The sequence below is a fragment of the Hydra vulgaris genome, chromosome 04 (assembly GCF_038396675.1).
Source record: "Hydra vulgaris chromosome 04, alternate assembly HydraT2T_AEP".
Lineage (NCBI taxonomy): Eukaryota > Metazoa > Cnidaria > Hydrozoa > Anthoathecata > Hydridae > Hydra > Hydra vulgaris.
This window is the reverse complement of record NC_088923.1, coordinates 10,479,330-10,493,280: the sequence shown is the minus strand read 5'-3', so window position 1 is coordinate 10,493,280 and position 13,951 is coordinate 10,479,330. Positions and strand designations below refer to the sequence as shown.

Sequence of the window (13,951 nt, the reverse complement as noted above, 5' to 3'; positions counted from 1 at the left end):
TGTATTTGCGCAACAACTCAACGTTGACATCATAAAAGTTTTAATAGCTGGCGCTACGCTGGCATACTATTCACAGCGGTTATTTTTGATAACTTTTCTTCCACTTGCAATGATTTACGAGGTTTTAAAAAATTATTTGGTTACAGATGTAACGGCGACATATTTACTAGATTTGTTTTAAAATTGCCGAAAAGTAATTCCATGCATATTATTAATTTTTAACCATGCATTACTTTGGTACTACTATTTGCTAAAAAGCTTTAAAAGACTATTATAAAAAGTCATTTTCTTTTGAAAAATTAATATTTGCACACTCTTAATGTAACTTTGTAAACACAATTGTAATTGGTTTGTATAAAAAATAAAACTCACGCTAAACTTTTTTATTAGGAATGGACTAAACAGGAAGGTCCGGTTGAGGGTTGAGTTGCACTGGAGGAAAAACTCAAATATAAACATTTTTTTATAAATACACAAATATACAAGTGCTATATGCATGAAACAAACAAAAAACTATATATGTTTAAATCGAAACAATTATATTATATTACATTATATGCATAAGCTTAACACAAACATGAAATAAAACAACTGTATTTTGAAAGCATGAACATACAAAAACTAAATTTTGAAAGTATACAAACTATACATGCAGTTTCTAATACGTGTAAAAGTGGATTATTAGTATGTTATAACTAGCAACCAGACAATCTCTAATGGACTTATTATAAAAGGACAAAAATAGACTTCGACGAAGCACTAATTGCAACTATTTTAATTACAACTATCAAAAATGAATTGTCTATAAAAAATGTTTGTCTTTCTAGACAATCATTTTAAAAACGGACACTAAATGAACAATCTCAATTTTTTAATGAGGTATAGAAGATCTATTTAATATATAATTTGGACTTATAACGAGTAATTAAATTTTTACTGCAGCATCGTTTCAAAAACTGAAAACGAGCACAAAATTAAAAATACAATTTTTCTAACAGAAGTTCATTTTTTAATTTTTTGTCCAGCGTGTGCTGTTGATTAAAAAGTTAATGTCTATTTAAAAACCTCAAAATGGACTATTTTGTGCTCAATTGAAGTTCATTAATTACTCAGTTCAGTTGTTTTTCAATTCTCAGTGAATGTGCGTGAAAATTTATTTTTAAAATGCCCTCTCCAGTTTGGGATTACTTCAAAAAAGTTGTAGGTAAGTTTATCATTTAAAAAATTTTCCTTAGTCACTAAAATCTTTATCACCTTCAATAAAATTATTTTAAAAATATGTGATCAAGGAGTTGTCCTTTATATAATGTGGATTAGTAAGTAGAAGATTCCAATAGGTGTTAAAATTTATTTAGGTTTGTGAATAAAACAATAGTGAAAAAGAAAAATGTTTTTTACTTTCATTTTATTGATGAATATGATACGATGATGAAATAATACGGTAATGAAAGATTTCTGGTTTTATGAAATCAAGTAAATTTAGACAAAATCATAGACACCAAATAGACAAAAAATTATGCTTTGTAGACTTATGAAGTGAAAATTATTTTTTAACTGAGCAATCTTAGGACACCATCAAAAATTTGATAGACACAACAAGGACAAAAAATTAAACATTTGTTGTGTCCATTACAACATACAGAATTGTCTATGTCTGTGTTGTAAGTCTATCCATAGACTAGTCTGGTTACTATTTCTACCGTCCCTTTCCGATTCCCGTTAACGGAATAAATAAAAACTCGCTTTTACGTGAAACGGTGTAAGTAGTAACGAGTATACTCCATATATCCGGATTTTACTAATTTTCCGTGTATAGATAGAATAAGCTATAGCTTATTCTATCTATACACGGAAAATTAGTAAAATCCGGATATATGGAAATGTACTTGAGTTTAGTAACTAAACAATCCGTTTTTAACCGAGAATAAAAGAAACTCGATAAAATATAAAAGATCAATTTAAATTATAGAAAAAACTTCGTGAAAGAAAAATGGTAAACTGTATTCTATCATATACAGAAAAAAAAGAACCGATTAGTTAAAAATATATAATCAATGCTCGAAGTCAAGTATCTCATTTTATATATTTTATCTTATATTTAGGAAGAGACACCCAAACATCTTTTGCTACATTACCCTGTTTATTTTGCACACACACACAAAAAAAAAGAAAACATCAGACGTACAAGAATTAATCAAAATTAAAAATTGAAGTTTTTCTGTTTGGTTAAAAATAAATTATAAATCCTCAATGATTTAGCATTGCTATATCATCATGATAAAACATTTAGAAATAAATTATCAAACATAGGTTATCAACAAATGATAATCATTTGTTGATAACCTATTTTATCAACAAATTTGTCAAGTGCAGTGTAATTATTAGTGTAACTGCTCCTAAAAATGCAAATAAAAATATTAAAGTCTACCTTTATTCTGTTTGTTTTATTTATTCTCAGTTAGAGTTAAACGCCATAGTTTTTATTAAGCTAAACACAATATATATATATATATATATATATATATATATATATATATATATATATATATATATATATATATATATATATATGTATATATATATATATACATATATATATATATATATATATATACATATATATATATATATATATATATATATATATAGATATATATAGATATATATATAGATATATATAGATATATATATATATATATATATAGATATATATATATATATATATATATATATAGATATATATAGATATATATATATATATATATATATATATATATATATTATATATATATATATATATAGATAGATAGATAGATAGATAGATAGATAGATAGATAGATAGATATAGATAGATATATATAGATATATATATATATATATATATATATATATATATATATATATATATATATATATATATATATATATAGGTATGTGGATGAAAATTTCAAATTGTTTGAAAACTATAATATTATATATCATTGGAAAGAGGATTATTACAGTATTTTAATGGTTAAAAATTTTCAAAGTTGAACAATTTTCTTAAAAGTTATGATGGTTTGATTATCGACTTTTCAATATATGGGTTTGTTGAAGAAACTGTGGTCAAAATTATGTTTTTCTTCACTTAAATTGTCATAACTTTGTCAGTTCTCATCGAAATACAAATATCTTGGTGTCAAACAACTTTATGTTAAACTCTAACCACCGGGCATACTGGATGGACAGAGGGGGTACTAAACCACCACCTTATCCGTATGAAACAGAACACTTTTTTCAGGAAAAAAGTTTTTTTAAGATATTTGCTATATAAATATACAAAAAAGTTTTTATAAATTTATACTAAACCACCAAAATATATGAGAGATGTATGTTAGCAATAAAGATTGGTGTGGTGGAAATGGTTTGATACACCCCAGTATCAAAAATGACTTGATTTTGTTAATATTTATATCTTTACTAAAATGAGTAAAATAGAATACAATATAAATTTATGTTATACAAGATTTTACGTATACAAGTGGTGTTCATATTACAGGTGGGGCATATGCCAATATGTCAATAGGTTTAAAAAAAGGTAATCAAATCGAGGCATTCATCAAACTTCAATCTTTCATATAGCGCTTAATAGAAGTTTGGTTCAAAAGCTGTTTCAAACTAAAAAGTGCATAAATGTTGCGGCACATTTTTGCAATTTTTTGGGAGTGAAATTGTAACTATCCAGAGACAACATCTGCAGCAAATTGGATCTTTTTCATGCAATAGTCAACAGCCTCAATACCAGTTTCATCATTTCATTATACAAAACAGATTTTGCATGTAATTGAGTCGTATTGGATCAAAAACGAAAGCAGCACATAAATATTTTTTGATGGCTAAACATCTAAACAAAACTTACAGATTACTTGTTCTAAATTGGCTATAGAAAAAAAAATAACTCAATAAAAAATAAGTAATAAATATATAAGAATAAAACTATTATTAAATTATGTGATTGGACAACAACCTCAACATCTTCAACAACCTCAAAATTTTTTTAGAGAATTTTTTTGGTAAACTTTATGTAACAAATGTATGAAAAGATGATTTTTTTTAGTTTTAAAATTGCTTTTTAACAAAAGTTTTTTCATTAGCATAAAGATTTTAATTTTAGTTTTTTTATATATGTTGATTATTTTTATTGCATATAAGTTTTTGTTTTTTTATATATATACCTTTGTCACTTTGATTTGAAGTAGTAAAATTATTACTATTTTATATTTTCCAGATAAAATATGTTTTTTAAGTAAAAATTAGTGATATTTTGTTTTTAACAAAATAAGTTTTTTCATCCTTTATAAAAGTTTAGTAAATTTGGTACTTTTTTAAATAAACTTAAATTAATGTTAATAAAATTGTTATTATCTAATATGGTTGTTTGTTTAATTAAATCTATTAAATTACTCTAGTAGTTTAATAAAAAAATATGTCAGTATCAGCTTTTATATGCAGAGTTGCTCGCAATAGAGTTGGTTTCTTTCAACACAAAAATACAAAAGGCATTATTTTTATTACAACTGAAATTCAAAAACTGCAAAATTCAAATAGTAATTTTGAATCATCCAGAAATGTATGCAATTCTGCTTCTGCATTTTCCCACAAAAGGTAAGATATAATTTAATTATTTCTATGAAATAATATTTCATTTTTTTTGCTCAAAATAATTTGTTAATTTTTAGACAAAAAAGTTTTTTTAGAATTAATTAGTTTATAATTAATTATGTAGTTATTAAATACTAGCTGGACCGTACCCATAAGATGAGTCTTATGGGTACATTAAGTAATTGGTTGGTGTAGAGTAAGTCTATTCTACTCTAACCATTTCTATTCTTATATACTTCAATATTTTTTAAATAAACAGTAGAAAAACAATTCATTTAAAAATTGCTCTTAGGGCAAAAAACATTATGCAGAAAAAATTGCACCTTTTTTCTGCATACTTTGAGCTTATTAAAACTTTCAACCTTTTCATTTATTTCGAAAGGCATTTCCCTCTTTAAGAGGCTGTTCAAATAATATGTGACATTTTTATTGGCGTGTTTAGAAACCCCCTCCCCCTCCCCTATGTGACATTTTGTAGCACTTTTAAGAACCCCCTTTACCACCCCCCACCCCCACCCTTGTGTGACGTGTCGAAGACAAAAATTTTTGTTTAAGACCTAAATTTGTCCCCAAATTGGACTTTGACCTACAAGTATCGGAGTTATATGTTCTTCAATAGTATCAATATTGTCCAGATTATACACTCGATTGTTTCTTCATCTGAATTTAAAAAGATACTTATGAGTTCAGATAAACATTGAATAACTAAGCAGCGAGGTTTGAATATCATTTGATAATCCAATTTTTGAGCAAACTGTTTTGTGTTGTTTTATTTATTTGATATTTACAAAATATAGACTACAATTGATACAAATTCTTTTTGGTAAAAAACTGAATGCTTAGACATAAGTAGACATATGGAAATCCTTTGGGAAACATTTTTGTAACTTTCTTGGGCAAAATTGTTTTGCTACGTAATAATTTTAAAAAGAGGTTTGCAAAGTTCTTTGTTTTATTGCACTCAAGCCCTCTTCTTTGGAACAGTTAAGTCTACTTTGGAAAGTGGTGAAAGAAAAGGTTTTGATCATTACATTTTACAATTTTAAGTACTTTTAGACTTTTTCTAACATGTTTAACCTCTAACTGCTCCAAGCTGCTTTAGCTGAAGACATTTTTCACTGTTTGGTTATTTGTACTCGGGTATAGTTTCAAATCCACCAACAACTTTATTGGAGCAAATTAAGCAAGAACTTCACCAGCTTCGGCAAAATTTGTTTTCTCCATAACTTTGTCTGTTGTTTCTCCTTGTAAATTAAAATGGCTTCCAAAGAAATTTAATGGAAGTATAATTCCTGCTAGGTTATGGCTTAAGTGAGCCATTCTTCTCTTCCTGTTAAAGGCACTTCTGCTAGGAGCATTGTTAGTCACAAACATATCATTAAGGTCATGATTTTTGAAATAGGTCTTGGCACAATAAATTGTTTATTGTTTTTTTTGCTATAAATTAATGACAATATATAATGACAAAAATTAGTGACACAAAACATTTAATGAATTAAAAGTAACAACATTGAAAATAATAGCAAAGCAAAAAAAAAAAAAAATTTATTGATGATATGATGGCTTAAAAACTTTAAGGTCTGTTTTAGGAAACAGACTTTTAAGTTTTTGAAGTCTGAGAACAAAGGCATTATGTATAAATGTTGAGAAAGTTCCCTATTCCATTAGATTCCCTATCCCTTTTTAAAACTGTTTGGAAATTTCGAACCAATTTGATGTGTTTTGGTACTTAGTAATCCTTACCTTCAAAAACTTCAAAAACCTTCAAAAACTTCTTTTGAAAAAACATTCCTGCAGTAAGTTTTTTTTATCAAAAATGGTCTTAAGACATGAATAATATATGAAAGAAGCCATTTAAAACTTAGTACTTTGTATATATGGTTAGAGAGAGTCAAACTTAGTTATAAAAAAAGTCTAGCTTAGTTATAAAAAAAGATATAAGAGAATAGTTCTTGAAAATTATGTTTTTTTTGAAACGCTAATATTTTTTGTTGCACTGTGAAATCTCTAGCAATTTTTGAAATCTCTAGCAAGTTCTTATTGTATAAATTCAGATAAACCTCTTTGGATCATGTAACAAAAAAAGAAGTTAAATGTTGTTAAATGACAGTTAAAAAAAAGCTTGCTATTTGTGTAGTCATTTTGTATCATATTTCTTAAAATTTTCATTATTATTTATTTTGCACGCTAGAAGTTAGCAGTTTAAACTAATTATGCAGTGATTTTAATTTAAAATGTTTTTTGTCACATCACTCTGTAGTGAACCATCCTCTCCCATGTGATATTCGGTGACACTTTCCAATACCTCTTGCTCCCCTAAGATTGTCATATATTATTTGAACAGCCCATTAAGAAAGTAAATTATCTTTTACAGAGTTAAATACTAGCATAAATATCTCTAACATAGATGACAACTGGGTAACATTTTTCCTGCTGTTTTATAAAATTTAAGACTAATAAAATTTCAATTTTTTCATCAAGACTATGTTTACTTACAAAGAAAAATGGACCAGGAAAACAGATCAAGGGGAGGGAAGTATTTTAAATATGTTTGTTTTATCTATTAGACTTTCATGTAACAATTTTTCTGTTTCAATATAGAAAATGAGTAACATTCCATAGAATAAACAAAGTAAACTAAAATGAATTCTTACAAAAAAACAATCATACATTTCAAGTTCTATATGTAAAGATGATAATAATGAGTTTAGATAAGTCCCCCCTTTTAATTTTAAGATACTTCAATGTATATAGTTATTTGATCTATAATGAGTATAGAAAAACTGTAAATATTTTCTACTTTTTAAAGTTGTGAAAATGAAATAGTTTTATAATAAAATTAACTTAAACAAATTTTAAATGCTTTGGTACCTATTGCGCAACTGCTATTTATCAGCAGTTCAAATATTAGTACCTGTTTTAATGGGTTTTTTTTTCTTCCTAAATTTTTAGTTAGGAAATCTCAACTAAATATTTAATGAATATTATTAGAAATTTATCAGAGGCGACTGGCTAAGGAAAATAAACTTGTAATTTTGATACCAAGCGATTATTATTGTTGATTTTTTATATCTATTATTAAGAATTAGATTTTTTAGAGTTACCTAACAAAAGAATTGCAAAAGTATTGAAATCATTAATTAAAGGTAATTAATAAAAGCAATTTTAAAAAACTGGTGGCAATCTTCCTGAGTGATTTTTCATAATGTTCATGAAAATTATCAAATTATAATTAGTTTTTTCCGCAAGACCAAGAGCTATATTAAAAAATTAGTTTAGTATGACTCTTTAAAAATACTTATTAAATAATTTAAATAAGAAAATCTTTAGTTTGTCAAAACTAAATAAGCCTAATTTTCATTAGGTTAAATTTTAAAAATGCTGCAAAGTATATTTAGATCTTTTAAAATATTTTTGACGTAAAAACTGCTATGACACTTTAGGAGGGAGAGGCGTTTGGGTGTATGTGATCATTTGTTACAGGATGTAAGGGGATAGAATTAACAAACATAAGGAGAGGTACTTTATGGATGACCCCCCTTAATTGCATTTGCAAATGATTTGTTTTACTTAAACCAAAAAATTTAACTAAACAAGAATTACATCATAATGTAATTCATTTTGTTAGCAACTAAATCTTAACAAAAAAAAGCACCAGAATTTAAGTATATGCATGTAGTTTTAACTTACATTACATAAATTTAGTATAAATAACTAAGCATCATTATTCAAAACTTTTAATGTAAAAATGCAACATTCAATATTCTTTTGCATATAATATTAAGAAACTTTTTAGTTTTTTAACTAAATTTAATATAAAACTAAAAACAAAACTATATCATGTTTTGCAATTTTCATGTAACTTATGTTACATGAAAATTGCAAAAGTTTTTTGTGTTATTTTCTTGAAATATATATTTTATAAAGTGTAAACAATTTGATAATGTTAGCTCCATTTTCATGCTAAATTAATTCGGATTATGCAAATAAATTCATGGTTAAAATAACATTATTCCTTTTTTTTGTCATGCAACAATGAGAAAAACAGTAATTTTCAGAAGCCTAAAAATGAAGAAAATAAATTAATTTTTGTAATAAAGGTATATTTTAAATAAACTTTCATGTGTCAATATTCATTACTAAAAGTTAAAGAAAAAGAGAATAGAATTTGACTATTTTTTCATTTTCTGCCGGAATTGCTCATATGCATTTTCCAATTAATATCCTGATTATTTGTCAAATCTTGCTTTTAAAACTCTGATTTTTTTTCAACCGGTCAACCATGATTGGCAAGAATTCATTTTGGGAGGTCAAAATAGCATTTTTAGTCATTTCGGGTGGTCATTGACCATTAACCAGCCGTTATTTTTCATGCTGAATACAATAATATAAAAACATAATATATATTTATATATTAAATATCATTTATATAAAAATATAAACTTTATCTAAAAAATGTGATTTTTTAAATTGCGGTTGTTTATTTATAATTGCTTTTTTTATGATTCTTTGTTTTCTAGAAAAAGTGTACGTATAGTTTTATTACAGAATAATATAAAATAAAAATTGTTAAAATAATGACAATTATTTCAAGTGGCTTGAATAAAGTGATCGCGAATTGCAATATCTGGTCATTAAGTTTTCGGTTTGCTAAAAACCATGAGCACTGTTTTAATGAAATGGTCAATTTATCATATTGCAAAAAATAATGAAAAAACAAAACTATAAATTTACTACTGCAAAAATAATAACAGTAAAGACTTACATATTTAAAATTTTTTTTTTTTAAACACCAGGTTTTAAGGATTATAAATAAATCGGTTGTTTTTTAATATTTATATTGTACTTTATTTTTCTAGTTTTATCTAATGATTTATAAAGTGAATTAAAATATTTTTAAATTAGTTCAAATCATAATTTTTAATATTTTATATTTTTTAATATTTTTTTAATATTTTATATAAAAATTAGTTTAAATCATAATTTTTAATAATAATAAAAATAATAGTAATAATATGATTTTATAATAAGATTTTATATCATAATTCAAGATCAATATTTTTTATCGAATATTTTATACTTACTGAGGTTTTCATATAACATTATATAAGTGGATTTTTTACATTTGCATTTAAGATATCATCCAAAGTTTATTTGCTCTTCCTATCTTTACCCATAATTAAATTGGAGGTTTCAGGAACCAGAGCTTTTTTTTCCCTTTTCTGAATTTTCTTCTCCTATAAGAGTTTTTTTTTTCCTATATAAATTATTATAAATTTTAAAAAAATAAGTTATTTTTCATTCTTTTTCCATAAAAATCATTTTATTAATTTAAGTTTATTTCTTTTTTTTTTTATCATTTTTTTTTTTCAAATCTAATTCTCTTTAAGTTTTAATTTTTTTTTTTAACAAAGTAATTCTATAAAAAATTATTACTATCGAAAGAAATATCTAATTAAATTAGATAATTTTTTTGGACAGATTTGTCACAAAGTAACTTTGTAAGTTTTGAAATAAAGTTGAATAAAGATATACAAAATCTACAGTATACAAATTTTTAATAAACTTTAAAAATAAACTCAATTAACTTTATTTTATATTATCTATATTTATGCTTATCTGAATAAATATCTGAATTTATTTTTTATAGTAAAGTTCAATATGTGTTTATTCATATCTTTAGATCTATTTTATCTTGCTCGAATTAAGCATATAAGAATTGTGAGTTGCAATTTCGAGTTGCATCATCTCAATTAGTTTGTTCTTAAAAAAATATTTTGCAATTTTTTTTTTGTTTTTCCATTACTTTTTTTATCTTTTCTAATTTAGCATTTTTTTGGGCATTCTAAAAAATATAGAATGTTTTTGACTAAGGTTTTTAAGTTCATTTCTTCTCTTGTGCAGAGATTTTCATTTAACATAAAGCGCTTTTGAATTATAATTACTTTAAGTCTCTGCATGGAAACCAATGATATCCTACATCGATTTTAAATGCAAATTTAATTAAATTGAATTTAATGGGGCTAACTTTATGAATTAAATACATCACAGTTAATTTGAATCAAAACAACTAGTTAAGTTACTCAATTATTAATCATAAAAATACAAATAGAATATGAAAAACATATTCATCTCATTTTATTTGTAACGATATCAAGATTAAACATTTTTACGCAAATTGTTTTTTTGAAAAGAAATTCTAAAGTAAAATTTTAAAAAATTTTGAAAAACTTCAAAAAATTTTGTGAATTTTTAATGCTTAATTACAATAATTATAAATTTAATTGAATGAAAACTTGAGCAGCTTCTGTAATACCCAGTGACATACAAAGGATCATTCATTAAAATTAAACATAGATCTAGCTACAGAAACAACTTCAGATTTAGAAGATAGTACAAGTGAGAAGGAAAGTTTCCTTTAAATGGTAAACATTTTTAATAGTTAAATTTTTTTGTAAAGGCCTCATAATTTTTTGTTTCTTTAAAATAGTTTGAAAACTAGCAAATAATAATGGCTAATTATTATAACAGTTTGTTGTTAGTTTATTACGTTTTTGTTATAAGTTAGTTGATGTAATTTTTTACCACTAGTCATAAGCTATTTTTGTATATAATTACCCCCTCAAGAATTTTTGTTTATGTATAAAAGTTGTAAATAATTTAAATAAGTAAGAGAAGTTAAAAAATAAAAGTAAACAAAGTTGTCATATTAACAAGCTATTTTGGCAGTATGACATCCATGGCATGGGAAATCTGTCATTGATCATTCTGTTGTTTCTTGAATGTAGGGCATTCCCATTATATAAGTAATATGGGGAGAGTTAAAAAACCTTCTCTGTAGATATTAAAAAGGCTCTATTATATGGATTTGCATTTGATGGTTTAGAACCCTAAGAGCAGTTCAGAGATTCCAGATGAAATGAAAGCGATTTCGTTGATGTGTATTTGGCTAGTTTGCGTCAACCTATGGGGCTGGTCAATATTGAAAGTATTGCAACACACTGGACACATTGCAAGATTTTGCTACTTGAATCATACCACTATGTTTTTCCATTTTGAATCCCTTTAGCATTCCATTTCCCTCTCACGTGATCACTAGCTTCTAATCGGTACAATATTTTGACCAACCATGACTAAGCTTGATCTCTGATTAGATCATCCCAAATACCTCCATGCAAGGAATTCTCAGGTTTCCAACAGAATAGTGTCCTAATAAGTGTCCACATATAGAAAAAAATCTTTGATGTGTTATTTTTTTATTTTTACTATCTTGTGACTTTGAATGATGTTTCTACGTTTCCTACGTTTCTACGTTTCCAAGTCAGATCAATGTGTATTTGCATATCTGAGATCAAGCATTTAAAGTTTGTCACCAATGGTTCTCCATCTTCTCACTGTTTCATCACATGAGTTACTTGAGGCATTATGTGAATTAACATACTGATTATACTCCCAAAAGTCCAAAATTAGTCATATTTTCTATTTATTTTCCTGTTTAACTGCTGTAGCTTCTCCAATTGTTTTCACCATTTCTCCATTTACAGTTAATACCATGAGTTGGTGATGGGGGTTGCTATAGAATACAATGGTGTAATAATTGAGGATGCAGTTTGGCTTCAAAGTATTAATGATGTCATGCATATTAATATTTATGAATTAGCTGCTGTGGTGCATAAAATAAACCTAGCTGCTAAGTGGGATATAAATAAACTATCAGTATTCACCGATTCAGTAACTGTTCATAGTCACTGAATCGGTGTCACACAAATGTTACTCAAAGCATCATTTTGGTGTTAATTGGACAATGTTTACCGTGCAACTTCCGCATGTATTTAGAAAAGATGTTGACTTCCGCATGTATTTAGAAAAGATGTTGAAGAATGTGTGCACAAATGTTGTCAATGTTATTCAATTGATCCAGCACCAATAAAATTGGAACATAGAGTTCTAGATGTACCAGATATAACTTATAGAATTAGAGAACAACTTATAGAATTAGAGAACAAGTTTATGTTTGCCTTGCTTATGCAAAGTGCACCTCAGTTTGGAAAGTTGGTACTGTAATCTACATACTCACAAGCACAAGTATTAAAATTGATGGTGTACCTAGACGTGCTAGATGTGATAATACCTCTTGCCTCAAATTCTACAAATGTTTCAATTAAAATTATTATCAGTGAAGAGAGTGACAGTGATGAAAGTGAATTAGAAGATTTAGGTATTTTTACTGCAATGGAGGAAGAAATCAAAAAACAGTTGTATTACCATCGATCAGATCGTCAACCAGAGAAAGAAGAAAGCCGACATATTTTAATGACCTATGTTACTTTAGAACTTTATTTGGGGAGATGTGAAAATGGCTAATTTTTATAACAGTTTATTGTTATGCTTATTACATTTTTGTTATAAGTTAATTGATGTAATTTATTGTTGCTAGCCATAAACTATTTTTGTATATAAATACGCCCTCAAGAATTTTTGTTTATGAATAAAAGTTGTAAATAAATTTTGAATAACAAATAAAGTTAAAAATAAAAGTAAACAAATATGTCATATTAACAGAAACATTCTATTGTAAACATTAAAAGGATCCTCAAGTGCCAAGACAAGTTGTGAGATTCATGTTTTGAAAAATGTTTAAATAAAATATTGGGCTAAATTTTTTTATTAAAACTAAAAATAATTTAGTCAAAGCTCGTTTTTTCCCTTTTTTTTTTAAGCTCTTGGAGTCTTTATAATATACGCCGAAATCTGCAGGCTGCATAATTTATTTCATGCGCATTCAATTCATAACAGTTTCAGTATATCCGATCATTGTGGATTTTTTTTTTTAATTTGCATAAATTTTTGCTAAATCTTAATAAATTTTTGTGATACAATTAAAGATAATATAGTTGGTGTTAAAATTTCAGTTATGCGACTTGTTTTTAACAATTTTAAGTATAAATCTTTATCTCAATTTTTATATTAAAAAGTTTGTGTACATTCACATCTTAACGAAGTATATATTATTTATTTGTGTAAGAATATATTTTATTAAATTTATTTTATAATTTGTATTATATATTTTATCTACTTGAAGTTTTCAAAGTGACAAAATTTTGTTTTACTTTTTAACTATTAGTTGCGCCTATCCCTATTTAAAACAGTCATTAAATGTACACTCGACTGCGACTACCTAAATAATCTATAATTAACATCAATATTCTGGTACAGGTCAAGTTCAGGATCATCTTGATCAACTTGCTACTGGTATTATGTAACCCAGTGCTACCTTCCCAATGCCCTGTTGCCTTGTAGGGTTTGCTTT

At 25.8% G+C, this 13,951-nt stretch overlaps 1 protein-coding gene across 1 annotated transcript in view; it reads left to right on the top strand.

Annotated features, from left to right (window-relative positions):
* Window positions 1–4,449: 4,449 nt before the first annotated feature.
* LOC100214734 (dihydrolipoyllysine-residue acetyltransferase component of pyruvate dehydrogenase complex, mitochondrial) overlaps window positions 4,450–13,951 on the top strand; it is a 53,042-nt gene continuing 43,540 nt past the window's right edge. Inside the window, exon 1 of the mRNA XM_065795413.1 lies at window positions 4,450–4,644. Within this exon, the coding sequence (XP_065651485.1) occupies window positions 4,466–4,644 (179 nt within the window). The 5' untranslated portion in view covers window positions 4,450–4,465. The remainder of the gene's footprint in view (window positions 4,645–13,951) is intronic.